The 28,000-nt window shown below is 45.9% G+C and overlaps 1 protein-coding gene across 8 annotated transcripts; it reads right to left on the bottom strand.

Annotated features, from left to right (window-relative positions):
• Window positions 1-27,999, bottom strand: LOC144723315 (oxidative stress-induced growth inhibitor 1-like). Of its 8 annotated transcripts, none has more exons than XM_078602005.1 (9): window positions 27,321-27,999; window positions 25,653-25,826; window positions 20,164-20,219; window positions 16,086-16,375; window positions 15,104-15,243; window positions 12,642-12,833; window positions 11,106-11,197; window positions 8,362-9,024; window positions 1-7,454 (listed from the first exon to the last, which is right to left on the bottom strand). In XM_078602005.1, exons 4-9 carry the CDS (start codon window positions 16,150-16,152, stop codon window positions 7,013-7,015), a joined length of 1,596 nt encoding a protein of 531 aa, XP_078458131.1. In that variant the 5' UTR covers window positions 16,153-16,375; window positions 20,164-20,219; window positions 25,653-25,826; window positions 27,321-27,999; the 3' UTR covers window positions 1-7,012. The 8 variants fall into 8 exon arrangements, with proteins under 8 accessions (XP_078458131.1, XP_078458129.1, XP_078458132.1 ...); XM_078602003.1 differs by lacking the exon at window positions 25,653-25,826 and adding an exon at window positions 20,975-21,059; XM_078602006.1 differs by lacking the exon at window positions 25,653-25,826 and adding an exon at window positions 17,924-18,053.
• Window position 28,000: the final 1 nt, after the last annotated feature.

Below are 28,000 nucleotides of genomic sequence, written 5' to 3'. Positions count from 1 at the left end.
TTTAGAAATAAATCGTCACTTTATTTTGTAACAATAAAGAACACATTAAGCACATGAGTGCAACGAAGCGTAGATTCGCATTGTTTTCATGGAGGTACAGCACATTTTAAGAAAACCATTTTTTTATCAATGGGGTTCATGGTTTGCATCAGCTAAGAGGGCAGTTTAATGTAAATCCCAATTTAGTCAACCCTCAAACGGCACTTTGAAAATGGCCTTTTCCACTGTTAGGTCACAATTAACGTATAAAAAAAAGCTATAAGCAAAATGAATCCTGAAAGGCGATAATATTTACACACATGTTGGACATATTTTTAGGTTTTTTTTCGGTAAAGTCACGTGACTTTACCGAAAAAAACCTAACAACATGTTGGACAGTTTTGTAAATGAGAAAAGAAAACAAGTATACACAGACGGTTAAACTTATTCCAAGTTTTAGAAGCATCTGAAAAGTAGTGATTAGATACGTGTACAATTGTTAACCGCAAAATTATACAATAAACAATAGTGTGTATAATACCACGCTGCAGAACACATACAGTGGTTTTCGAGTCAAGTCTTGAGTTTACCATGGCCTTGTAGAATTCCCCATACGATATCTACAACTCAAGGTCTCGTGGAATAGAGAAGGTTGTCTTTTTCCAATATTTGGAAAACGACAACAGGTGCAAAACTACACAATGAAGTTAACAGAAGTGCTGCCAGAGTTAATGAAAAAGGCAGAGTGGGCTGCAAGTTGGTAATTATTTTAAAAGTAACTTTAGTACAGAACTCCGCTTGTATAAAATTCTGGAAATGCAGCAGAAATCCCACGAATCTGCAGAAACCAAATGTTTTTGTTGTTGCAAAATAATAGTATAAATCGAACGTTAACTGCGAGCTTCAAGTGAGCCCTGCCCACATCTGCGGGTTGTGGTATGTCATCCACGGTGCGTTTACAATCCGCTGCGGCGCGCTGCGGATTACGGGGCATTCGCAGACCGACGATCCGTGAATTACAGGGTTTGTGCGGATTGGAGCGCGGATGTTTACAATTTCTACTGGACTAATATTGGAGAAATCTTTACGAATGAATTTTTTATAACTTCAGTATGGCGATGCAAAAAGGTAAAAAAATGGGATTTGTTATTGCTTATCTGCCATGCCGAAGTTGGAAAAACAAAAGTATGTGAGAACATTATATATAAAAAAAAAAGTGAGAATATTCAACAATTCTGATAATCAAAATCATCAATTACCATTGTCAAATCACAGCCGGACGAAGTGTTCTTTGTGTTAAAATAAGTGACCAAAATTCCAGGCACTACTATTTCTTAATTCTGCATGCTTACGATCTGTTAAGTGAACTCAGAATTCCTGCTGTCAACAGGTCTCCCTTTTGCTTGGATAGTCCAAGCCTCCTTAGGGTTCTCAGGGCAATTGAGCAAGTTAAAAAGTGGACGGGGTAACGATATTCAACATGTTCACCCTTTCCCATTCCGATGACAAACATTTCCTTCGTTAGATTTTCTTCCGATTTCATTAGAAGAGCTAAAAATAACTATCGGTATATCTTCAGGTTGGAAGACGTACCAAGGCATGTGGCACAATTTGGTTCCAGCTATCATAGAGTGCGGTTGTGTCGCTACAGTTCTCTGCGGTGAGTACAATGTGTTTAAAAACAACGGTGCTATGCCTCCATGATTCAGAGGTGAACGGGACCTATCCTGCAACTTGCAGACATATTGGAATGGGAAAGGGTTAATTACGAAATCCTGAAATACAAACATGTAAGACAACATAATAGCACACATGATTTCATCTTCAAACATTGCAACAAAACCATTTACAGTTACATCTGCACTTAGGAAATTTGTACAATGTAAACAGAAAGTAAGTTACACAAAACATCCATCAAGTAATTACGCACAACTGTAGTAAATAACGTGAAACATAAAAATAAACATATTATTTGGTTCTTTCGGTCAAGTCACGTAGATAGAAGCACTGGCAGTCTATAATGTAGACTTATTCTGGTTCTTTCAGTAGTAAAAAAATTAAATTAAAATAAAAACCACGACGTTTCGATCGCAACACAAGCGGTTGTTATCAGGAAAAGGGGGGTTAGCCTCTCAAGGCAAACTGTTTTTAAAGGTTTAGAGATGGGCGTAGCCCAAGTGTGTCAGCAGCATGGGCGGGGAAGCTAATGTTAATGTAGGAGAAAACCCTGACACCGGCAGTAAGTCTACACCAAAGGGCCGCCAGGCAATCATTGCACCTCGCTCCACACACCCACACTGCTGACGGTGAAGGTTGACAAGAAAACAACGGCGCTCTGCCTATTTTTTTATTAACTTTATTTTTTATTTTTTATCTACGTGACTTTACCGAAAGAACCAAAGAATATTAATTCGTGCAGTCACGAAAGTTTTAAGTAAAAAAATAACCGTTTTGGTATTGTCACTTAACTGTAATGGAAATTAACAAGTATACACACTTTTACAAAATGCCCCTTGAAACAGTTTAAAAAAATAGGTAATGTAAAACCATCGCGGTTAAGGAGTTTGAAAGTTTAGAATGTTTTTAGTGCATGCAGCTTGATAAGATGCAAGAGACAGATCAAGTAGAGACTGGGTGCATTAGTTTAACATGTGGTAGGCTTTCACGACAGTCGGGTGGTGGCGAGTTTAACGACGCATTTATATTTACGCAGTCTAACCCAAAAAAAACGATATTATGGGTGCATTAGTGTTGATGCTTCAGCACTAAGCTATCCCCAGAACATGAATTTGCACAAGATACCTGGCCAGAACCCATGAATTTATCAATTCGGAGTCAGTTATGAAAGTGCCAGACAGCACAATATTTTTCATAATAAAGGTTTTTGGGTTAGATCGCGTAAGTATAAATGTGTCGTACCCCTAAACCAAAAACCTTTGTTGTGAATAATATTGGTCGCGAAAGGCTACGTGTTAAAAAGCACAATGTTTGACAAGAGAGTCCCCCCGTTCAAGGCCAATTGCGCGTGGGAACGTTGCATTCAATTGTCATTTGTAACTTTGTGTCTTCACTCGCCATTACCTAAAACATAGTACCAACACAATTTAGTGGAATTTGGGCTGGTAAATGGTTGTTTTAATTCAAAACTATGGGTCCAAGGAATCCTCCAAGGTAGGTTTCCCTTGTGACCTTGGTATCAAGATCAACAACATAATTATGAAAGAGGCGTTGCCTATGGCAAGTGTGGTGAACATTGGGAACATCAGCACAAAGTGGAAAGGGTGGTCTTCCAAAGTATACGGCGAGGTGGAGTAACATTGTTTTATTCGACGGCAAGTGTTTTTATGGCTATCTTCAGTGCAGGTACACAGAGTGCCTAGCTAGCATGATCAGTGCAGGTTAAAAATACACTTAAAAGACATATTTGAAAAACCTTCGTCAGGTATGTCATTACATAATCGACATTCATCTGAACCATTACAAAACTCCACGTGCAATTTTCATTGCTCAACATCATGTGCACAAGTGCACACTTTACATAAATATTAATAAAGCATGTTAAATGCTTTGAATGTATACCTTTTTTAATTTAACTCGCACTGCCCATGCATTTGTGCCAGATACATAACCGGGGTCGAGGGTGGTGTTGGGGGGGGGGCCTGATGACATAATCATGACGCAGGAACCCGGCCCAGCACTGTGGGATGCGGGTGACATCACCACACAAATGTAAGCGGCGAGGTTACCACCGCACACTTACCAGCCCGTGTGCCAGCCAGCCAGCCAAACTTGTTTTATATCGTACAGTAATACATCGGTTAACGAAGCCTCTGGGAACGAATCTCCTTTATCACGAAGCTGACCGTGAAGTGCCCCTATCGGCCCCCTATTTTTGTAAAAATCGACAAAAAAAAAATGAATACCTTCAGAAATCATGCAAAGCGATTCAAAAGAGTAAAACTAATTTAAATGCTGCGCATGCCCTCTCACCACGGCCAAGCGGAGTTTGTTTAGTGGCCAATCGGCGAAGAGCGTCGCGAATCTTGACCCAATCAGCGGCGCGCTTCCCCCGGTCTTCCCTCTCCTGCCCGCCACTGCCCGAGCTCCTTGTGTTGGTAAGATGCGATCGTGTTTTATGCAGTGGTAAAACAATTTGACTACCCCCAATTTTGTCATCTAAACGACCGTCTAGTGCTAGTGGCCTTTCTGGGCAAAAGGTGCAGCGTAAATCCTTTCTCTTTGGAAACTAAAATGCAGATCACAAGGAGGGCAGAGGCAGGAGAGATGACAAGCGATATAGCTCGTTCATTAGGGTTGGCGCAGTACACCTTAAAAGACCACTTTAAACCAAGCAGAAAAAGTGAAGGCTTTTGTTGTACTACCCTTCTCCTGGAGCGCAACCCCACGTATGTATGTTGAACTTCTTTCGCACCCTACATAGCCAACCGTGCTAATCGGAGCTGTTATATCTACCTCTGGTGACGAAGTTTCTGATAACAAAGTGATATGATGGAACGCATCTCCTTCGTTAACCGATGTATTACAGTATCGCATCATTAATGAGAGCATCATCCATCCACTCACAACTGAAAATACCTATTATGTAAAGGTAATAAAAATCAGATTTGTCAATGATCGATTTCGGCTAAGGTTAAACCACTGCTGGGAAAAAAAACATTCCCGAGCCAACAAATCTCATGATCCTGTGATGTGATAACCCAGTTGGCACCTAATCGTTATTATAATAATTCCGCAAGAATGCATGCACCGAATTACGTGTGGAATAGTCGCCATTTTTTTAAATAAATCGTGTAAGTTGCAGCCACGACAATGCTTCAATCACCACGGCATTTTAAAACCGGAATAGATTATTGAACAGAATCGCGATGGTAGATTACATCGCAAGGGGAGGATGATCGTCACACCCCTACTGATCAGTGCACACGATACACTCGCTTGTAATTGTATACAAGAGATGGTGTAAATAAAAGTATTTTTTATTTTACCAGGTAAGGCCCACCGAGCTATATAGTTCTTTTTCAGAAGCAACCTGGAGAAAAATCCACGTGACCACGTGGAGAGACACGCAAACTCCAAATATACAGCAGGCGTCAGGGTCGGGATTGAACCCACGACCTGCTGCATACCGGGTGAGAGAGTTAACATCTTACCACCGTGGCACCCAAATGTTGGAGGACGGTGGACATTAGCGCTGTCGCTCACTGAACAAGCACAAATAACGGAAAATAAGGTTTGAACGTTCTATACGTCAAGTATAAAAAAAAACATGCTCCTGTGCAACACTGCTGCACACTAAGCAAACCTTGCAGCTGTTCTGAAGAGTGGCCCATTTTATTAACACCCGTTGGACGCTTCTTTAAGAAATAAACTTGGAACATCACCTCGTCATACGCAACTGTGTTAAGTGCAAGCAGAAAGATCGGACATTGTATTTCTGCGTTTGTTGTAACCCCAAATTTACAAACGAGCGGAGGGAAATGGCACGAGCACATCTCGTTGTGTTTTCAAGACACCCCCCCACCCACCCCCAAAATATTTCTTTAGTTGGTAAACCTTCAAATATATTCCGGGAGGCAAATCTTCATTCAGATCAAAACATTCATGTCAACGCATCGGGATTAAACAAGCCACAACATGAAATAATCCTCAAGCTACTACTCCGTTTCTCTCTCTTTGCTTTATGATCCGTCAATTTAGTTAACCTTGTAATGTTCTGCCAAGCAGTACGTTGTCAGCAGCAAGCGGATAAACGGTTAATGGAAATTTTTCATCACAATATTGTGTGTTGTATTTTTCTATAAAATTAAAGTCAAAAGCCATGATGTACTATAAATGTAAGCATGTTAATTATATAAATCCCCTTGGCACATTGTTTTCAGTGAGAGCCCTGGCAACATGGCATGGTAAAATCATTAACCATTTGCCTTCTACTATGTTATAAATCAACACTTTATGTATCTTCAAATATTTCCGGCCACATTTGCAATACATACAGTGTACGCACATATACACATGTATATGTTATACTTAAGTCTTCCAAAAAAAACTAGAGAACATAGCATGCTTATTAGTTAGGCCAGCTGTTAGTAAAAAAAAAGTGCTTTAGTATAAAATGTATCAAAATTTTAACCTATTATAATATCAAAATTTAATGGAAAAAAACCCCATAACTTATCAATCAAGTACAAGTAGTTTGAAAATGAATTTTAAGTTCACTATCAGTAGTAAAATAGTCAAATTCAAGTTTGTTTTCCTCTAGGAGTTTATAGAGTCTGGGATATTATATTTTACGACAGTAACCATATTAGGAATCTGTTGATATCTGTCGGTAAAAATATAGTCGCTGATTGGCCACCTGGGTCATGAGGCCAGTCGACAGACGAGGAGGTGGGGGAGGGCGTGGGTGGGATTAAAGCGTCGAGTTTTTAAGCACTGTCATACAACCGTGTAAAAATCAAATAAAAGTTCCTCGTGTCTCTCCGACTGCGACTAAATGACAGTTTTGGCAGCAATGTTTCTGCTCCTGCAGGGAAAAAAAAGGATTCGTGGCAACCCGCCACAGACTCGGCGTTTCCTACTCGCGCTCGCACACCCCCGCAGGCACTGACAGAAGGCAACGTTCTTTCTGCAAGCCCCAGCTGTCCCCAAAATCTGACAATTTGTGACCACGTCGAACAAAACGAGCATTTCAACAAGAGAAATGTCTCGCCTTGAAGGTTGAACCACCGATAGAAATCCTTTTAAAGGCAATCTGTCACATCAGACAAATTAACACACACCTTCACGACTCATCACATCACAATATCCAGAAAGAGGATACCTTTTCTAAGTGCTTTCTGTTTTCCTTTGTTTGCTCCGGGTGCGATTTGTCCCTTCATTGCGAAACACACACGCTTCGCTCCCCTATCGCCGCCGATTCACCATCCTGCCGTGAAGCGATTCACCCATTGGTAGCCTGTCAAGGTCGCAAAGCCGTTGCGAAGCAGCGATAGGCCAGTGTCGCGAAGGGGCGTCAGCGGCGGAGCCAGCGCTTCTCCAGGCAGCCGACGACGCCCAGCGCGCCGCCGAGACAGAAGCGAACGAAATTGTCCCCGACCAGCGGCCCCACCGCAAAGAGGCCACAGCCGACCCCCTGCGCCCCGTCCTCTCCTCCGTCTTCACCGTCGTCGCCGTAGCCACCGCCGCCGTCGCCGCCGCCGCGGGCCCAGCCGTCGACGCGGCGCGGCGCTCGCTCGCACTCGTACGTGAACGGGTGCACGTCGAGCGGGTTGTGGCGGCAGCTGACGGCGCGCGACGGGTCCATGGCGAGCGAGCGGCCCGCGCACGCCAGAAACGACAGGTCCGGGTTGGAGCCGATGAGGACCAACGCCATCGACACGGGCAGCACGCGCAGCTCGCCCGCCGGGCCCTGCAGGAGCACCTTCCGGTCGGGCCGGAATTCGAGGACACGGTGCCTGCGGGTGGCGGGAACGCCGCGTACGTTACGTCACGGGGCGACAACGACCGGCGTCAAGGGCGGCGTTGGCGTCGCGGGCAAACCGGGACGGGGCAGGGGCGGTGCTGTAATGCGAAGCTCCCTGGTCTCGCGCTCGGCTTTCATACCGCAGACCTCATTATTTATTTAAGTACTTAGTCTAACAGGATTCTCATTTAAGACTCGTGGCCGCCCAGATATGACATTGCCATCGATACCGACACAATCCACAAACACGCACACGATTAGGACGGCTGCCATCCACCACCAAGTGGCGGTGGAATCACTGTAGCGCTTGTTGTGCCAGGATAGGAGCTCTGAGCACACGTGCACGCAAAAGCACGCGTACCCATAGCATTGCCATGATTTGGAGGTGCAAATTTATTCTAGAATTAGTTATCATTTAAAAAGTGTGGTGAAGTGGCTTGCAGCATGTAAAGGAACCAATGACGTAAAACATATGCAGATCTAAAAAAAATATATTCTTGTATGTCCAATAATCGAGTTGACTCAATAAAGATGTATCCCTTCACACCTCATATCAAGACAACGTTCCCCCTTAAGTTGTATAGAATTTTGGGACGAGTGCAGTTAGTCGGCATCAATTACGGCTCACGTAGCGCAGTTATGGCTATTGCCATGACCTTTGACTTCTGAGCACTTATGTGCACACATTACACCGGGTACTCATTTATGACTGCGTTCACCTTGGGAAGGCCCCGAACCGGTTCAGATAATGGCCACCTGTACGCAAGATGTGGCCGAGAATTGAACTCGGGTCACCGGGTTCATGCAGCAGTGCGCTGACCAATATGTTACCACCCCCCCTTATAAATACACAGACACATCAACACCACACACACACCCCCTTCCCTCTCCCATCACACCTGGGCAGGCTGGCGTATCCATTGTAGGACGTGTCGCTCTCCCCCATCATGTGATGCACCTTGTGGTACTCCGGGTAGAGCATCTTGGGCAGTTGGTTGAAGATGAGCGCGGGGTCGGTGACGGCGCGCCGGAAGGCGTGCTGCACGGGCGCCGCGTGGTGCCGCGCGGCCAGCACCGCGTCCGCCGCAGTCAGCCCCGCGCCCACCACCAGCAGCGGCTCGGACTCGCGTCCCACCTCGCCCCGGGCCACCGCCCGCTCCAGAGCCGCCGGCGCGTGCTGCACGAACGGCAGCCCCTCGCCGGGCACGCCAAGCCGCGCCGGCGAGTCCGTGCCGCCCGTTGCGAGCACCACGGCGGCGGCGCGCAGCCGGAAACACCGCAGCCGCCCTCCACCGCCGCCGCTCACCGCCAGGTGGTGGCCCCGCACCTCCCAGCGCGCCGGGCCGACGCCGTTCGCGGAGCACGCGGACGAGGGATGGAGGGGCGACGCGGACGGGGAGGACGACGACGACGACGGGCGGATCAATTCGGGGTCGCGCAGCCGGTGCACAGAGGTGACGGTGACGCCGCTCACGAAGCTCTGCTGCAGGCCCTTGCACTTGACGTAGTGGCGGTAGTAGCGGGCCACGTCCGCCGTCGTTGCTCGGTCATTGCGCAGGTGCCTGCACAATAGTGGTGCGAGTGCAGAGTGCGACACACTTTACTCAAGCAGCTGCTAGACTGCGGATACATCTACTCTCTTCGTTATAGCCCCTTCCCTCCCCACCGTCAATCCACTGCTATGCAAGGGACTCGTCCTACGCCATGTGGCCCGTGGGGGTAAATTTGACGCTGCTTCACCACAATGGTGAATGTACATCGGTTAGGGTGGGGCAACATTTAGGAGCATACTGTAGGACAACAATGGACTTTTCTGCGATGCCGCCTGCTGACAGCGTAGCTATGCCGCAGGCTATGGCACCTTGTTTTAAGTGTGGTGGTCACCCATCGGAGCGTTATCCAGGCTCATACCTGCTTGGCTTTCCGAGATTTGATGAGATGGGGAGCATTGCAGGTGATTTGGTCATAAGAATAAAAAATTGGTTTCACTTTCCAGATTTTTCGTCTGCACTTTCCAGTGAAAAGCAATGCAAGGAGGCGACAAATGGTAGTGAGCATTACCCACAGATGGATTTCCCACCTGAAGGGAAACGGCAAATCTTATAGTGCTAATACACAGCCTTCACCTAAAGGTAGCTGTGCACCATCATTTAAATATTCTCCCCTGGCACAAACTGATTTTACTTCTCCACTTTGGGTTGCCTCCCATAGGGAAAAAACACTACGAACTCAGCACAACTCTCCTGTCGTGCTAATGAGGTTTGCCATTTTACCAAACTGCTGGAAGGAAATACTATGTATGCAGATCACAAACTGGAGTGCTAAACTCAATCAATAAATGCTGATCGAGCATTGGGACCTAGCAGCTCCTAAAGTATGCGTTGGCTCTTTCGTTGTTTCAATCAATAATTCGACTGCCATCTGGAGGCTTATGTCGCCATCCGGATTAGCTGTACCCATATTGGCTAACGTCTGGTGAACACAAAACTGTGCACAGCAAACGGCCGACGCGGGCACTGGCCCGCTCTGCCACGTCAGCTCGTCCCACGACCAGCACGCCAGTCGGGCGCGAGTCATCGGCGGCGTTTTGGGTGTTGTTGGCACGGGCCCCATTTGGCACGGGTGTGGGGCAACTATCTCTGTGGCCATAGAAAGAAGGGGCTTGCCAAAAGATCATCGAGGACATAAATAACGCGCCGTGTCAAATTCAAAACAGGAGACCGTTGCATCATTTGATCTCGTGAAATTCTTTCATGAATACAGGGCAAAGTCATGTCTAACCGGGCTGTTAGCTGCGCCATCCCCAAAACACGCGGTCTTCGGGGAGGTAGGGTTACGCAAACCCTATGTATTCCCGCGTTGGAACTCGCAACGTTAATTCAGCATTCATTTGTGGCATTAGAAAACCCAGGTAGGCGGAACCCATTGGTGTCGAGCGGTTACGTCGTGTCTAAAGCAACGCGTGATTTCCTGCATCGAGGTTGGCTCAAGTTCAATCAGAGTGCCAGCAACACGTAACCTGCCATTGGTGTGTTTGCGCAGCAAAGCCTCATTGAGCGTCACAACACCTGTTTGGTAGGATAGTTTTGATGTGGCCAATCAGTTTGTGTTTTTGCAAGTCAGTGGAAATCAAATAGTACCCAGAGAAAACCTGCACATAGGAGTGGATAGGAAGCTACATACATACATACAGACATGTATGTGGCTTCTTAACCTACCTGTTAAACTGCCTCCTGCATGTAATGGCTGCCAGAGGTGCATGTGAATTAATGCATGTGTACGTGTGCGCACGTCTTTATGCAAGGTGTGTGTGTGTTGAGAAAAGAAACGCGAAAGACATTTACAGGGCAGCAACTGCTCTCCAGCAATTATGGGGGAAGAGGTTTCATGCTCACAACAGGCAACATCAGATGGCCAAGTCAGAGCAACGTCACACAATGGAGTATGTACTCGATGCATCTACTGGTCGTCCTAATCAGCTGACATTACATTGAGGTACATCCTGGCATCCTGCCAGCAAGCCTTTCGCCACTTCACATGGTCTCAAAGTGCACCTAAGCCTTACTTCAGTGCCATTGTTAACTAATTGCCAGCTTCTGGTAAATGGCGGCTGCAGCTCTTGTATGAACGTGGAGATCCTCACCTGCGCTGCTCTCGAATCCAGTCCTTGAAGGGCAAATCCGGCAGCTCCATCCAGTTGCCGAGGCTTAGCGTCTGCATGGACGTGTCCATGGCCTTATAACAAGAACAAAGCAATAACGACATTACTATCGTTAGAGCTGGCACGACTGGATGACCGGGTTGATAAATCAAATAACAAGTATAATTGTCCGTAAGAGGCAAGACTTTTCTTTACGATGTGTTTGTCGAGTAATTATACCGATAAGAATAAGAGAAATTGATAACTGTACCAAGAATCCGCACAGCAATTAATTACTTAAATAATCAATATAGCCTGGCACAAAAAGGGTGTTAGTTGTGGGCATAACGGTGATCACAATATAGTGGCAGAGTGAGTGTTAATGTAGCGGTTCCCGCAGAGAATGATTTCCAAGAGCCGAGTTCAGGTGGTGCAATTCAATGGCAATTGCTAGGTGCAATTGGGTATTTGTCTAACACCATAGGTTGTCAGGCTAAATATAAGCAGATAGTGCAATGTGGTCAAAGCCAGCACTGTGGAAGCAATGGTCTATTTTATAGTGCTTTAGAGCGGACTTTCACCACGGTCAAAGTGCATGGAGATTTCATTTCTCAACTCGATTGGTGGGCCTTGAACTGGCCGTGGCATTTCCACATTCCTATTGTCACGCCCAGTCCATCTGTAGGACGATACCTGTGCACTTGATTAACCACTGGTTTTGACAATGGGTCTTTACATTTCTTTCTCTTCCCCTCCCCACCAATGTATTACAATTGCGTTACTGGAATGATGGAATGTGAGGAAGAATAATTTTGGAAATCTCTCAGAGGAGGGCGGCCTCTGAGCCACACAACAGCTGTGGAACACATGTTTCAATCGAGTTGTCGTGAAAAAAGACGTCAAATGGCCTTTTTATCCCTTTACCCATTAGTGGGGCAAATACGTAATACACTGTGTCATGAGAATGTCTGACAGAAGATGGTAAAACTGATATTTTCAGAGATGGAATTTAGCCAAATACAGTACAAAACCAAATTGAATGTGTGGGTTTATTCATGCCATCATTGGCATCGACTTGCTACACTTGAGATGGCAGTATACTCTTAGGTGGCTATTCGTATATGAACCCAGGATCTCAGCAGTGCCAGCTCAGCTCTCTGATCTCTGAGCCATCCAGCCTCTTCTGTTTTGAATGTTTAATGTGAAAAGTGACATTTATCTGCGGAGGGAGACACGACCAAAGTCAACTTAAAGTGCTTACTTAGCTTATATTTCCTTGGCAACAAACTCTGCTCTTTTAATCTACGTTCTCGGCATCTACACACAAGCGTGCAGTCTTCTCTGGGAGGGCAAAATGTGCCAGGTGGCGGCTACCTCTGCGAAAAGCAGAAAGTGAATAACTCCCGATACAAAAAACTCAGCACAAACTTGTTCTACAGATAACACACTTTATCACCGTGAGACTGGAGCAGTGGTTGTGTGGGGAGGTGGGGTGGGTGGGAGAGGGATGCAGCGTGAGAAGGGGGGTAATCCGCGTACGTTCCACGCTCCTCCGGGTGCTCCCTTGCCGAGCACCACGTGTGGGATGGCGCGGTGCGGCTCTGGCTCCCAGCGGATCGGCGAGGGCAGGTCGGCTCCGCAGTCGGCGTCCGGGTGGAGCAGCGAGTCGAGCAGGAGGGCCACAGGGTTGGCGGAGCGCCCCTCGAGTCCCTCGCACAGGTACTCCAGGTCCTGTCCACGGAGAAACGAGCGCCGTCAGCCCGTCGCGCCAACGAGTACCCACGTGCATAAACGGAACGGCCACTTAAGCCTTACTTGGAGTGTGAGGTTTACGCGCGGCGATATTCGCTAGGCTGAGATTTTTGCCGTACTTCATTTTATTTGTTTTGCTTTTGTCATTTTGGTGACGCAGGTTACTCTTGCAAATGAGACTACCCTGATCACTTGAGTTCCCATCTGGTTAAATAAAATAAACTGGAAATGTAGAATCCATGGAACAGTGGTTGGCGCACTGCGCTACAAACCCGGTGACCTGATTTCAAATCCCAGCCACGGCTAATATCGGTGGTCATTGATGTCTGAATCAGTCTTCAGCCAACCCCTTTAAAACTATTTCCATTGACTATTGTGGTGAGATATGATCAAACAACCCCCATGATGGACACATCACGGGGAGGCTTTCATCAAGCAGTGTATTGACAAATGGCTGTAGGTTTCAAAAAATAATAATTTAAGTGAACTGGCAACTAATCAGGGAGCTAAGGGCTCTGAAGTAATAGTCACACACACCGTGCAACCCTTACATTAAGTTGAACTGTGGTGGTCTGAACATGTACGGCATAACCCAAGGCACACGGTATTCACAAAAATCCAGTGTGAACCCACCCTGAGTGTCCACGTGTTCTTTTTGTGTGTGTTTAGGTTGCTGCCCTTATCCCGCACCTCCGATTAGCACGGTTTGTTACGCACGGTGTGAAATAAGTTCAACGTACACATGTATCACATAATGGAATGACCCCTAACAATGGCACTACAGAAGCACTTGTGGAGTCACTTCAGTTCGCGTCTCCCTCTCAACACTAGATGGTCCTCCCCCAGGCTACGCAAAGAGTAGTTTACCTTGCGCCATCAGTCACGAATGCGATACCCATCATTACTTCACGTAATTATTATGTTTATCCTTTATGTTCGAAGCTAGTGAATGGACCTTTCAAATTACGCTGGCTACAAAATATTTGGTTCATACAAAATTACTTGTGGAATTAAAGCCAGGTTTTGAAAAAAGGAAGTTAAAAGTTCTGGGTCAATTACTTGACAAGAGGCATCAGCTGCCTCACATCCAACCACCACACCAGGGGAGAAGGGTTAAAGCAGAACTTTTAAAATAGCCACCCACTTATAATATAAAACAATTCTAATTCCAAAATGTGCACATGTTCGTCAAATCTGGCAGCGGTCTGTTTATTTTGTCTGCAAATGCTGAACGCAGGAGACTAAAAAGATACAAATATAGGCAGACTGATGGGCTTCTAGAATTACAGCTGCAAGGTCAGGGTGTACTGGGCTAAAGAGGATTGCGAAGTGAGAACGTCCCAGGTCTCATGCCAGACACAGCGGGATTAGAGCAGGAATGTGCCGCGATTTGGGTCAAAGCAAGGGAGCCGACTGTTGATTGACACGGGGTCACAGCCAGATGAACTCTTCTGGCTGGCAAACCACACCGCCACAGTGTGCGCAAGGAATGTTAAAACATTGTTGGAAAAAAGTTAGTTAAAAAATTACGGATATTTTTGTTATAAAAAACCCAATGCCAAATGCTTGGCTTTAGGTAGCTGCGCAAAGCAATTGCAAAAAGATGCCAAGTTATAAGGCTGGATTTTGGTGGAAGATTTTGACAGTTATATTGGCATTTGTACATTACAGGATGCACAGGGGATGGAAAGAATGGAAGGGTTGTTGGAAAAATGGACAGGGAAAACACGGAATGTGAGAAACATATGGGCTTATGAGTGTAAAATGCAATTCATGAAAAATATCACTCATAATCCACTTTGCTGCAATTTTACCTCATTATACAAAATAATAAAACCCACAATGTTCTTTGCAAATTAATTTAAATGCACAGTTTACGGCAAAGAACATAATGGAAGAAAATTACTGTAACATTACCATAAAATAACTATTTACATTTTGCTTTAATTATACGGTTTTAAGAGCAGACTCTTAAGCCTGTAACTTAGCTGGTGTAATTTTCTACCACTACCACTTTATAAGTACAAACTTCTCCTTTTCGATGTTCATAAAATTCAATGTGTGCGATCGATGACAGGAATGACAATGGTGATGACAACGACAATGGTGATGACAACGACAATGACGATGCAACTGCTGCTGTAGCTGCTGCCGAAGATGATAATAATACAACTGTTGCTCCTGTTGCAATTGTTGTTGACGCTGCCACTGCTGCCTATGATAAGACTGCACACAAAAAGGATATTCACCTGCTCCAGTATGGACGTGTGCAAGTTCTCCTCCAGTTTCATCTGCAGAATGTGATTGGGATGAGGAGGGGCTCCCTCCGAGAGGTATGGCCGGTATCCAGAGAGCAGGTATGACAGGCAGATTCCAGATGGACCGTTACCTGCCCGGGGGACAAAGACGGACAAGGATGGAGGCGTGTGTGTGAGCGCGCACCCGCAAAACACGCGAGGCGACGCGCGCCGTTACGTGTGAACGCGCGCGCAGCGTGTGCTGTGCGTCCACCACTCGTGAAGGAGCGTCGCTTGCACAACGCACAGCACAGACACAACACCGTGACGGCACTGGCACGCTGTGGACATTTTTTATCACGTTTATATGTGGCATTTTAAACACAAGTAAACAACGTTCATATACTCTATTGTACACAGTTGAGGGATGCTGCCGCAGTGGTACAATAGTCAACACACTGGACTTGCAATACAGAGGTTGCCGGTTCGATTTGATCTTCCAGCGTGGCATTTGAAACAATGAGGCAAATTTATTCTGTGCACCCAGCAGTATAAATGGGTACCCCAGTTTTTTGATTGGCAGGTAGCGCGCGGTGTGGGTCAAGTGTGGACACTCGCACCTCTACAGTCATTTGACCAGCGAAAAAAAGAGCAGGAAGGCAAAAATACCCTCTCCTCGAGAGGGGCCCTTTAGAGCTCCCGCAAGTTGAGGCCCTTCAGCCAACAGTGGCATGAGCAGGCAATTTCTGGGCTGCACCTTTTATTTTTGGCAGAATACAATATAAAACACTGGCTGCACGCACTGAAAAGTGAAAACACCACACCGTCGCACAAACGCGCACAAGCAGCCTGCTCGCAAAGAGACACAGCCGAACATTCATCGGCACGCACAAAGCCGGCAACGAGCACCATGAATGAACAAGTGAGAGGCATCGCCCATGATTACGCTTCCCTCCCCACGATCTCGACCCCCTCGCTCGCCCACATTACTCACCGATGACCACGACGGGAACCGTGACGGAGCCATCATCGGGCAGAAACCCAATCTGCTCGTGCGACATTGTGAAGCTGCTGCCGCCGCTGTTGCTACTGAAGGAACAGCCCACAGCGAATGCTTCCACAGCCGTCTCCTCTCCGACAGCAGCTCCGTCTCTCTCTCTCCCCCTCCCGCGCTCTCTCCCTCTTCTCCCCCTTCTCTTTATGCGTTCTCTCAGCCGGCAAGGTCACAGACACTTGATGAGGCAAGAGTTTCCTTTCTGGCTCCTCTTGTAAGTGTTTCCTCCTCTGCAAGGCATCGCAGCAATGCACGAGGTTAACAGTCGCAGGGAAACGAATCGGACGCTCAAGTCATCTGGGCGGTTTTCTCCCTCTATGTGGACATAGCAATACGAGAACAAAAAACACCAGTTCTGTCTAAAACTAATTACAGAATACAGCGCCGCATATCACAGTAACTGGGGACTGAAGTATAGGTGGATATGTGAAAATGTCGCATAGGTGAGTATCCATAAGAAAGGGAAGTTACATGGCGCACAAAAAGCTTACTGGAGACAAATTAAGTGTGCAAGCTGCTTTAAACGTGGGGAAATGCTTTTCCTGTACTGTACTTTTCGAAGTGAGCAAATCTACACGTGAATAAGAAACACATTTCCACACGTATGAAAAGGTCAAATTTGTCACCTGCAGAAATTGATTTGCACCGTGCACACATACTACACTGGTGGTTAATAGGTCAGAGCTAATATGTATGTCAGGGTGGCTATGTGATGCACGGATAAGTGACGTTACTGTATTATTACATTCTATTTGACAAAAAAATGTGTCATGATTTTTAAAACTGTCTATCACATCCTGAAGTAGACCAGATGCTCTAAGGCATTACACATATTTATATACATTTACTAAAAGTATGCCTAAATAACTAGCATAACGGAACATGATTTCTATTGCTCACATAGGAAAACGTTACAAAGATTTGTTACAAAGACTTATTTTCATATTTAGCAAAATCCTTTTTTTACATAATTTGTGTGGAGGTGGGGGGGGGGGTCAATCCACAAGTACATGGAGGAAAACCCAAACTTTCACACAAACCGTGCACAGAAATAGCTTCTCGACAGATTGTTTGCTCTCGACAGCCACCAGTTTTCTTTTTGCAATGCAATGTTTTCTTGTAATCAATTTAAAACAAAAACACACATCACGATAATCATTTGTTTTTGTTCAATAGCGCCCTATGCACTGGGGCGTCTCATAGCGCTTTGCAACACACGTGTTCCTGTGTGCACAGGGTGTGAGCTCAGCACTTGGTCAGTACAGCATTAGTCTGCCAGTAGGGGGGCAATGATTGCTCTATATTATCCCAAGCATTGCATGTTCCAAAATAGTATGATCATATTAAATTGTAAAAACCTGAGCTCAATGCAGCATTAAAAACAATTAGCTCAAAACAATCCGAAAACCAAAATACTAAAAACTAACCACCTGACATTATCCACCCCGATTGCTTTAAAAAGGTGACTCTAAAATGCACTTCCTAGCATTTCCGCACGAATTTTTTTTTCTCTCCCAATATCCGAAGGCGACCAAGTTTAAGAAGAATGCTTTGGCATTCCTGTCCACAGCTAAACCCGGAAGTTGCCTAAAAATAGAACGCAGCCACCTTCCTGGGCAAGTCCCATGTGTGGACTCGGGTTTTAGTGCACAGACAGACCCACGCAACTCGCCACCACGTACAAGTGTAAACAAGCAAGCACACACACACCCACACACGCGCGTACACACGGCAAGCACACGCACACACTCTTCCGTCCACGCAGCCGCAAACACTACCTCTGAAAGTTTCCTGCCTCTGGACGTTTCCTCGTGGGTTCTGTCTTAATTTGGCAACTGCAAAGGGCCTCCAGTCGATATGAACTTGAGCTTAATAGCCACCAACCTGCATGTTAAATGCTTGTCACAGCTGCAATTTAAAATCAAACATTCTATATAGCAGTAGCACTAAAAAATTTCAAACATATTGTGTCTGCATTGTTGTTTCTTTTATGTCAAGCAGACTTGTGAGACTGGTTAGAAACCATAAACTGTCTAAGCGCCGTGGGAAAGCAATTCGCGCTCTTAAATGTGTTTGCGAATCACCGAATGCATTTCTAAGTAGCCGTGCTTCAGGGTATTAACAGCGTTGGGTTTATTATTTGAAGGACAAGAGGATATGTCAGGTTAAATAAAAAAAAATTTGAGTATTTTTTTGTTCTATGTTTGCACAAAAAAATATCACTAAGCTGCACTGAGACATTTGGCTGGCCAAGGACAAAGGCCAACCGACCATTCATTCCGTTACGCTTTTCCAATACGTGCACGCTGAAGTGGCTTCGAACAAACGTAGAGGGTAAATTATTATAACGCCAAAAACAACGCGCCATTGAACGCACTACTGCAGTCGTACCGCAATTAGTAACAGAGAGAGAGAGAGAAAAAAAGATCCCACAGCGATGAAACTCCGGCTGCCGCTGCGCGCCATGCTGCAGAGAGGAAGCTCCGTGCTCATCACTGGGCACAGACACAAAGTGGGGATTGTGTGGACAGCGTGGGCGGCGTGGGAGGGCTCCGTCACCGAGAATAACCCGCGGTTCCGGGGCGATTGGTGGCCCCAGTGTTATTTAAACACGCGCAATCACCGCACAACCGGGTTCAACCCTGGGTGACAAGGTGTTTCACCCGTTTTGCAATCAGGTAATTTCGAGCGGATTCACACACTTTCTTTTCCAGAGGTCAAGAATTAATGCTGGAAAATATATGCATTGGATTCACGAGTTGCCAAACGTTCGTTCTTCGCTCACTTTCTTTTTTTACGTGGCAATGGCTCCATTATCAAGAATAAATTTGGGAAACAGCCGAAGAAATTTGTTTGGGTCATTGTCAAGATTTGAAAATCTGGCTTTTTGTCTTCCAGAAGTAAAATTTCCTACTGGCTATAACATCTTGACAATGAAAGAGCTCATGGTTACACTATACTAATTTATAGCCTTTTTTCAATCTGCTGTTGGATAAAGGATTTCCCACATGGTGTCGTTATGAGGCTTTTTTTGATCTCACATGTCGAGCAGAACGGGTTGGTGAAGGTAGTGTGCGCTTACGAGTGATTCAGTCTTCACCTGCCAGCGATGTTGGCTGTGGCCTGGAGTTCAACTCGGGTCACAAGATTCATGGCGCAGTGGAGAATAACCACGGTATCATTGCCCTCCCCGGTTATACAATATCAACCCAAATATAACACAGCAGTCCACATGACTGGCCCTGCATAATATATTACAAATATACGGGTACACCGCAGACTCTGCCGCATGTGGGGGGAGGGAAAGTGTGAGCTCCCCCCTTCTTCAAACACATCTGAAGGGCGAAGAGCTCCCTCCAGTGGGGCATTTCCGCCAGCAATGGTGTGAGCAAGCGATTGCAGTGGTTCACCTTGGCCTGTTAACCTGCAGCAAATACGGCTGGAAAGTCCTGCATTGCTTATGCGTGACGAGACAAGAGAAGATTTCTCTGCAATCTCACGACGGTTCCACGACAGGCTTGGTGCTCAATGCTCTGGCAACCACTGCGGATCGCACATGGCACGGCTCTACGCTCGCAGTGCAAAGTGCCCAGGCAGTCACAACCACGCCGGTGAAAACGCGCCAACGCAACCGCTTACAGCAACCCAATGCTGCACATACACACACCTCACAGAATCAACCTAAGCTAGCGAGGGCAATGAGAAAAAAAGTAGGAGCCATGTACCGTGGGTGCCAAACTGTTAAACACATACATGCGTCGAAAAAGGGGCTGGATGACACCTCCAGACTTATGGAGAAATTATGAATCTCTGTGACACACCGCCCACCATACCCGAACCAACCAGAATTCTGCAGCGCATGGATTGCATTGCCAGATGCCATGGATGCACGCGCACAGACCCGCAGCGCGGCCGAGTATCTGGTGACATGCGGATGAGCACATGCGTGTGCGTCCCTACGTGGTAGTGAGTGAAGCATTTGCTGCACGTACGCACTGTATGGGAAACCGCAGCTTACCCTGGAGGGCTGGAGGGGCGATTCGCGGTAACTCAGCTGTGTCAGATGTGCAGTAGCTGTTCGCAGCAAGGAAAAAAATAGATTCCCGTTACTCATTACTTAAAATACAATCCCAAAATAATAATAAAACACTATCTTTCCGTGTGACTCATCCAACACGTGGTGACCTTAATAAGTTAAGGGCTTAATCCCAAGCATGATTAAATGAACCACAAGAGACATTGCTCAATGGAGGTGGCTTGTGTAGTAAAATCTAGGTTGGACGCAGATTAGGATTTTTATACTCAACACCAATTTGCATAGTCTTGTTAAGTGCCATTGCTGGCTTAATAATAGTACAAAAAATGTAATCTGTTGGTATTCACGCCATTCCATTCTTACACGGCAAAGCTATCACGAAAGACCTACGGTTTACTTAACACATGTGTGCTGCTCTGCTGGAATGACAACCACTGCAGTCAGGCAGACCTAGTGTCAGTGAGTGATAAAGACACCGATCCAAGTTGAAATCCATCCCAAAAATAAACCAGTGAACACCCAATGTAGTCTCTTGGCATCGTATACACACAGATGACCTCGGCCGAGTGAGTGAATTATTTAAATTCCCATCATGTTCCAGAAGAACTACAATACTGGATATGGGCACAAGCACAATATAATCTTATAACTTGACAAAATCTACAAATAGTTTGAATTTGGTCCACGCAGAAAGAATGGCGCATAGGTTTGAATGAGATATAAACTGGTTTAGGTCTTCTGCTAAATCCTGAAAAAAACACAATCTCCATCATCAGCGAATCGAGTAATTCACCTCCTGTTATGATGCTGAAGCTGACAGAAAGCGAACGAAGCCGTTGCAAGTTACGAGTATGTACATGAAAAGCATGCAGTGATGCCTAAAGAGAAAGAGGAGAACATGGATCAACAAATGCGCGTCAGAAATCATATTGACTACGAGAGAAAGTAGGTCGGCATGGACTCGCCACCGATGGTCACTCATGGATAAGAATTTCGGGACATCAAGTTCGTAGCGTAGTGCTAGTCACTGCGTGACACCGCTCCACCCATTGTCAATAATCAGCACCACGCCTGTGACCTCACAGATTCCCATTGCAGTGTTTCCCAACCTCCAGGACCCAATGTCGTCCCCCCACACGAGGGTTCGCATCTCCTCTATTCACATGCAAATGCTCACGCCAATAAGTCCATGAATTAGGCCCTGCTGCTTTACACTGTCGCCGGTTGTTTTGGCTGACGCTTACAGACAAACCGGCGTTGCGAAGGCTGGAGTGCTTTGCGTCGGAATTGCCCAACTCTGCCAGCAGCAACGGGCCTTGCACCACCCGCGGGGTTGGGGATGGTGTTCGGTTAGCATGAAACCCCGCTCCTTCGCTGTGGTAAATGAGGACGCTCGGCTCCTTAACCGACCTATCACCCACTCCCCACCACGCCCTCTCAAGGACAATTTTTTTTGCCCGACTGCAGAGAACCCTGCAACCTCGCGCCATCCATCAGAGCCGACACAAAACATCACAGTCAGACTTTGTGGTAATCACAAAAGACTTAGTGAATAACTTAGAGTCCTGACCAGTCACATTAACAGCATGCTTGATATATATATGCATGTCTAAACATGCATGATTACGCAAGCCTGACCGAGTCGGTAGGCAATTAAGGAGAATGCTGGATGGGTTGAGGTTTAACAAAGGATGGAGGTATGACAAATTATATGAGAGTGTCAGTTGATCCTGGAAACTTGGATGTGCCTCTATGGTACGCGGCGGCCTCCTCAGCACAACATTCGATTGTGTGATTATGAAATTATTGAGTTCATTTAGTCACGGTATTTTTTGTATTACTACTAGAACACATGACATGGAAACAATGACACCACTTTGTAGCAGCATTTGAATTTGGCTCAAAATGTCCCTAGCTTGCTTGGTGACTAGACGTTTTTCTTAAAACGATTAAATAAAAAAACAATCAGACTTTGCAGCTAATGTATTCGAGTTCTCTCTCGATTGCCAAGTTTGTAAATAAAATAATCGAGATGAAGTCTGGAATGAAGGTAGAGGGTGGGACAGGAAGTTTGATGATTGGCGAAAGGTCCATGGCACTGCAAGGCAAAAGTGCAGATGTACACACAGATAAACGAGCGCTAAACAACCATAAAAGATTAACACAACTATTAATTAGCTCGTGATCTTGACAATACGCCCTGTGGTTACGAAACCAAAATTGTGTGGAGACGCGCTACATTCTTCCACAGCACAAAGCTGCAAGGCAGCTTTTTACGCCTGCCTACAACGTTTTTCACTCGTACAGATATCGGACATCAATGCGCATCCAGTATACGTGGCAAAATAAATGAATGCACACTCATTTTATCGAATGTAACACGGCAAAGTTGAGCGATAATGCAGCGCATGGAGCCATGGTGTCAAGAAGAAGAAAGTTGAGAAAGATCTCTCGTGCAACCAGTTATAACCGTGACTTTTGGCAGGATGTTGAAGTATACTCTTAGTTCTTTCGGTAAAGTCACGTAGGTCAAAAATGAAATTAAAAATAATAAAAATAAAACAATAAAAAATCACGACGTTTCGGAGGCAACACAAGTCTCCGTCATCAGGTGGGACCGTCACAGCCAGATTTGCTGCATCAAGTGAGGCAAGGATTCAAAATGTAAGCCCTTAAAAGCAAGTTGAGGGGGGAGGAGAGGGGGGGGGGAGCTTATCAGAATGTGGTAGCCAATGAATGGAACGTGACTTTACCGAAAGAACTAAGAGTATGAATCCTTGCAGTCACGAAAGCTTCAAATCTAGGATGTTGAAGCTTAAGCATAGCGTGACCACGCCGTAAAGAGACATCCCTTTACTTGCGTTCTTTTCAATGAAGGATGTGAATTTAGCAACAAAAATAAGTATGGTTAGTCACCTGGCAGGTAGGCTAAAATGTGGCAGGACTGGAGGAGTTGCAAAGATCTAACAGTGGGCACTAACGGGACATGCACGAATTGCTCAGCTGTCGAGACACAAATAAATGCCCGGCTGTCTCTCAGAACAGACTGTACTGGAAATAAATACATAGCCCAGGCAATACGGAGGCCACCGGGCACATTAAAGCTGCCTCTAATTCAGTTGCTAGGCTCTTGGCCAGACCCATGCAATTCCCACTTTCATAATTAGCTGTTTCCTCACTTGAAAAACACTTTCAAATGCTGAGCTAAGTCATGGGGCATTCAGTCACGTATTAATGCGATTTATGCAATGCAAAGTTTTATAACGCCACTGTAGCTGGTGCATAGGCGACCCCGGGTGCTATATACACACACAGATGCCGTAATACAGCAAATTATAAATTGGTCACTCGTTAATAGAATCTGCCAAACGTTCCAATGCAGATCCCTTCCTCAACAAAAGACTCAGGATATGTCCAATTTTATTTTTAAATACTACCTACTGAGACGACTTTACAGAATCTAGTTTCTAACAATTTTACTGGCAGTGACATGCACTCCAGATAAGATTCAAATGTACTTTAGAGAAGACAAAATAATGTTATGAATGGAATGCATAATTGCACTGTACATCATGAAAGGGTGTATTCTCCCTGCATTTCGTCACAATTCTACCCCCCAGTCCACTTCACTTGGCAGCTTTTTGTTTCTCCCGGCATTATGAAATGAAAGGGCTGACAAGATGATAATAATCACCCGCCATGTTATACCCACTGCCGGATTAGGGTCTCCCCAATCCCTCCCCATCATCCTTCATCAGTCTCACAATGCCACAATCAGTCCAGCTTGTTTCTTCACACGAGCTATCTCGTCACTCTCCTCTTTGGCGTGGGTCCTTCCTTTTTGGCCGCCACTCCGTTGTTAGTATCAGCCTCCCCAAGATAAGCGTGTCAATGGGTCGACAGTACTGCATTTGACCATTGCGTAAGCCACAACACACAACCGTTTGAATGATGGTGACAAAGCCATTCCCCACTTGGAATGGCTGCAGTATAGATCATGTGCCGAGTAAAAAGTCTTGCGGCATTTGTATCAGCAGCAAGTCCTGAGCGGTGTTCTACTTTCCGAGTCTCATCAGCAGCGAATGGCCAATGTGAATCTTTGCCGATAAAGTGTGATACGGGAATTGAGGATGTTTGACACATGTAATGCGAAGAGCTCGCAATTGTTTGATGCGACAGCCGATGCCTCTTGAAATGGTGTAATTTAAATGGTAACATTGTCGCAACAGAAATGTTTCCGAGCAACTCTGCACCAAGTTCACTTCAATACAACAACAGTACTCTGCTCAAGCATGCATTTTCTTTTCGATTGTGCTTTTTTGAATGTAAGCAAAAAGCAAATCGAAAAAGTGTGCAAATAACAAAGAGCAGAGAGGGGCCTCCGATTAAAATAACTGGCCGCCACCAAAACTAGGTCTACTACGTACGACCATGCTAGCGCACTAGTCTGGGCATCAAGCGCCCACGCAAAGAACTTGGATGTCCAGATCAACAGCATCGTCCGAACAATAATGGACAATATTGAAACGCACTCCCACCAAGTGGCTCTCTACCCGTTCTGGCCAACATTACGCAAGGAAACCTTTGCCCGGGTGGGATGCCGCGACATAAAAGCGACTGTTCTCCACGTTGAGTACAATGTCTTTAAAAACAGCGCTATGCTTCTCTAAATAAGTTAACGCTAACCGCTTGCACGTTCCGAGATTCAGCGGTGAACAGGACCCACCCTGCAACTTGCAGACGTCTCGGAACGGGAAAGGATGAAAGCGTCATCTAGGGCCTCACCACTGCTCCGCACGGCTCTGTTCTGCCAAGAAAACTGTGGTGGCTCCATCAACCGCTTCTCTTCCACAATTGTACAATTAGAGATGAATCACAGTGCAGTGACCACGGCCAGCTGAACCAAACAATGGAACACATCGAGAACAACTGCATTCTTCTCCGGTTCTCTGGCGGACTGGACAATATCATAGTAATAGGTTTTTACCCTTTCAACTGGTACAAAAACTGACACCTTTATACAAGGGATCATGTTTGCAATAACCACAACACAAGCAGTCAAAATGCAAACAAAAAGAAACAACAAAAAGAAACAACTCTGATAACTCTGATAACAATATCAGTTGTGCTACTCCCTAACCTATAGGGCCCACAAACTTAAACCTGGGCGTATAATTTACACGTACGCTCGAAGAAGAATGTACCCCCTACAACCGTGTTCATTGCTTTAGCACATGGGGATGATGATTGTAATGATGATGATCCGTATAAACTTATAAAACATTTGTGGACTTGTCTTGGGAGAGAGATATATGATATAGTTATTGGCATGTGCATCGTGGAGCAGCTGCAAACAGCCTTGACCAAATTACCCTGAATTTGGCCAACCATATCAGCCTCTTGGAAGCAGGGAAAGCCAAATGTTTACTGAGCCAGGTTAGTACTTTGAATTGGAGAGTGCCTGTGATTACCAGATGTTGAAGGCTTGGGCTGCGACATGGTTGCCAGGAGATGGAGGTACAAGAATGGATTCTTGAATCCATGCGTGCAGAGCTTGGTTCCCCCGTCATATGCGTGGCTGGGTTTTTTTTTTCTCTCTCTCTCTCCGGTTTCCTTCCACGTGAAGAAGCCACGCAATAATGGAACTGACCAAAACATCCCCAAATGTTATCAGGACCCTCCTAATAAAGTAATCCTGGAACCGAGTGAAGCATTCCTCGATAGGTAAAGGACAATCATCATCAACCACGGTCAATCCACTGGATAAAAGGCAATCTAAGGACAGCCAAAGGATTAAAAAAGGATGTTATTGTTATACTAATGTGTAGAACGTTTCCTGACTAACGGCACCATCACGCTAAGCACGTGGACAGCAGCAATCCCACCCCCCCTCACCCTGAGGCTTGCAATGCTGCAAGTCAGCCAGATAGATTACATCACACGCGTGTCCCACTTTCACGGTTATCAGTAACAACATTAATTTAGTAAGAAACGTATGTACCCCGAACACACGTGGATTAATTAAAATAGCAGCCACAATGCTATGATTTGCACCGTCTTAACATCCTTCCGATCACTTTATCGCAATCACACAGAGACCTTCTACGAATTGACGAATCGTTGAAGTTGTCATTCACGGTACAGAACAGTTTGACAGAGACGTCGATATTTTCTTTCGGCGATTCAAACGTTGCCAAAGTGATCGATGTTGCCACACAGTCTCACACACACGGCGTATGCATTGAATGACGCCATTATATCCGTTATGGGTACAAGAAAATTTGAAACCATTTTGTTTAACATAGCTACCGGGATATTGTTATACTGCATAACAATATCGTATCTACAGTAATATAAATATGAAATATGAAAACGTAAGAATGTTTAGTATACACACGTACTCATTGCATTTAACGGTCCATCCCCGCTATCTTTACTGCGTTTATAATTACCCGGAATTTTAGTGCCACGTAAGAGGAAAAGGAAATGATAAACACATTCGAAATAATTAACGTGGCTAGTCGCGTGCGAATGTAATAATCATCACACGCACACACAGTTACTACACAGTAACACACACACAGTTACTACACAGTAACTGTGTGTGTGATACATCACAGGGATAGAACACGTACAGTACACACGCGGTCGTCATGGACATCGCTCTCTTATCACATGGCACCGAAACAACCACCACACAATGACAGCGCCGGATGGTGATGTGCGTTGAATTGTCACACTGTGGTGGTGGTGGTGATGGTGCTGGTGGTGGTGATGTGCATTGAGTTGTGACACTGTGGTGGTGGTGGTGATGATGATGGTGGTGATGGTGATGTGGGTGGTGGTGATGGTGATGTGGGTGGTGGTGATGATGGTGGTGATGGTTGTGGTGGTGATGTGCATTGAGTTGTCACACTGTGGTGGTGGTGATGTGGGTGGTGGTGGTGGTGATGGAGATGATTGCTGGTTGTGGATGTGATGATGGTGGTGATGGTGATGTGGCTGGGCTTGATGATGGTGGTGGTGATGGTGATTACTGATGGTGGTGGTGATGATTGCTGGTTGTGGATGTGATGATGGTGGTGATGTGGCTGGGCTTGATGGTAGTGATGGTGTTGCAGTGATGTGTAGCTACGTACGGAGTCGAGGAAGGCGGCTTTCGCAAATGGCAGCAGGTGCCGGCTGATGGGTGACCGTGGTGGTCGCGCGTGTTTAACACAGCGACTACGCGTAGACCGGCGTGTAGAATAATTTATTATATATATTACATAAATATAAAATGTACTCGTGCCTTCTACCTACCCTCTCAGCATCTGCGCGTATTTACAGCTTACAAATATAGAGTGTAATCTAACAAGCTTTGCGTATCTACACGTAGATATCGATAACTATATTATTGTTAGAATTGCCTCCGCGTTATTCGCAGTGCTAAGCGTGCACTCCCCTGCTCTGTCGCTTGGCCTCTTAATGAAACAAAAAAACCCGAAAGCGACGTCTCATGAACACGAGAACACCCCCACCCACCCCCCTCAAGCCAAGCACCAAGCAATCCGTCAATCCACGCCGGCTGTCAAACGCAGCGGCTGCAACACAGCACCACGTGCTCGCACGCGATTTAATAGGTGCGACTTGGCACAGGTGCGTGGATCCGTGTGTGTGTTATAATACGCCGTACTGCGTCATAAATGCACACAGTGCCACCGCTGTCATCAATGTGGGAGGCTGCAGCGAGGAGAGAGGAGAAGCTTAACGCACGATGTGTCACCGGCGGCGACACTGTACGCGGCACGTGTCAACGCAAATTGTCTTTGTGGGGAGG

The sequence above is a fragment of the Lampetra planeri genome, chromosome 17 (genome assembly GCF_965212315.1).
Source record: "Lampetra planeri chromosome 17, kcLamPlan1.2.h2, whole genome shotgun sequence".
Lineage (NCBI taxonomy): Eukaryota > Metazoa > Chordata > Hyperoartia > Petromyzontiformes > Petromyzontidae > Lampetra > Lampetra planeri.
This window is presented reverse-complemented; position numbering and strand designations above follow the sequence as displayed.

What these genes read in the sequence shown, in the direction of transcription:
- LOC144723315 (XM_078602005.1), bottom strand. Translation starts at nt 16,152, where the DNA reads ATGTCGCACGAGCAGATTGGGTTTCTGCCCGATGATGGCTCCGTCACG. An exon ending in ACACGTCCATACTGGAGCAG is followed by an intron (nt 12,834 to 15,103) that starts GTGAATATCCTT and finishes CTCCGTGGACAG; the next exon opens with GACCTGGAGTACCTGTGCGA. An exon ending in GGATACGCCAGCCTGCCCAG is followed by an intron (nt 7,455 to 8,361) that starts GTGTGATGGGAG and finishes CGCCACCCGCAG; the next exon opens with GCACCGTGTCCTCGAATTCC.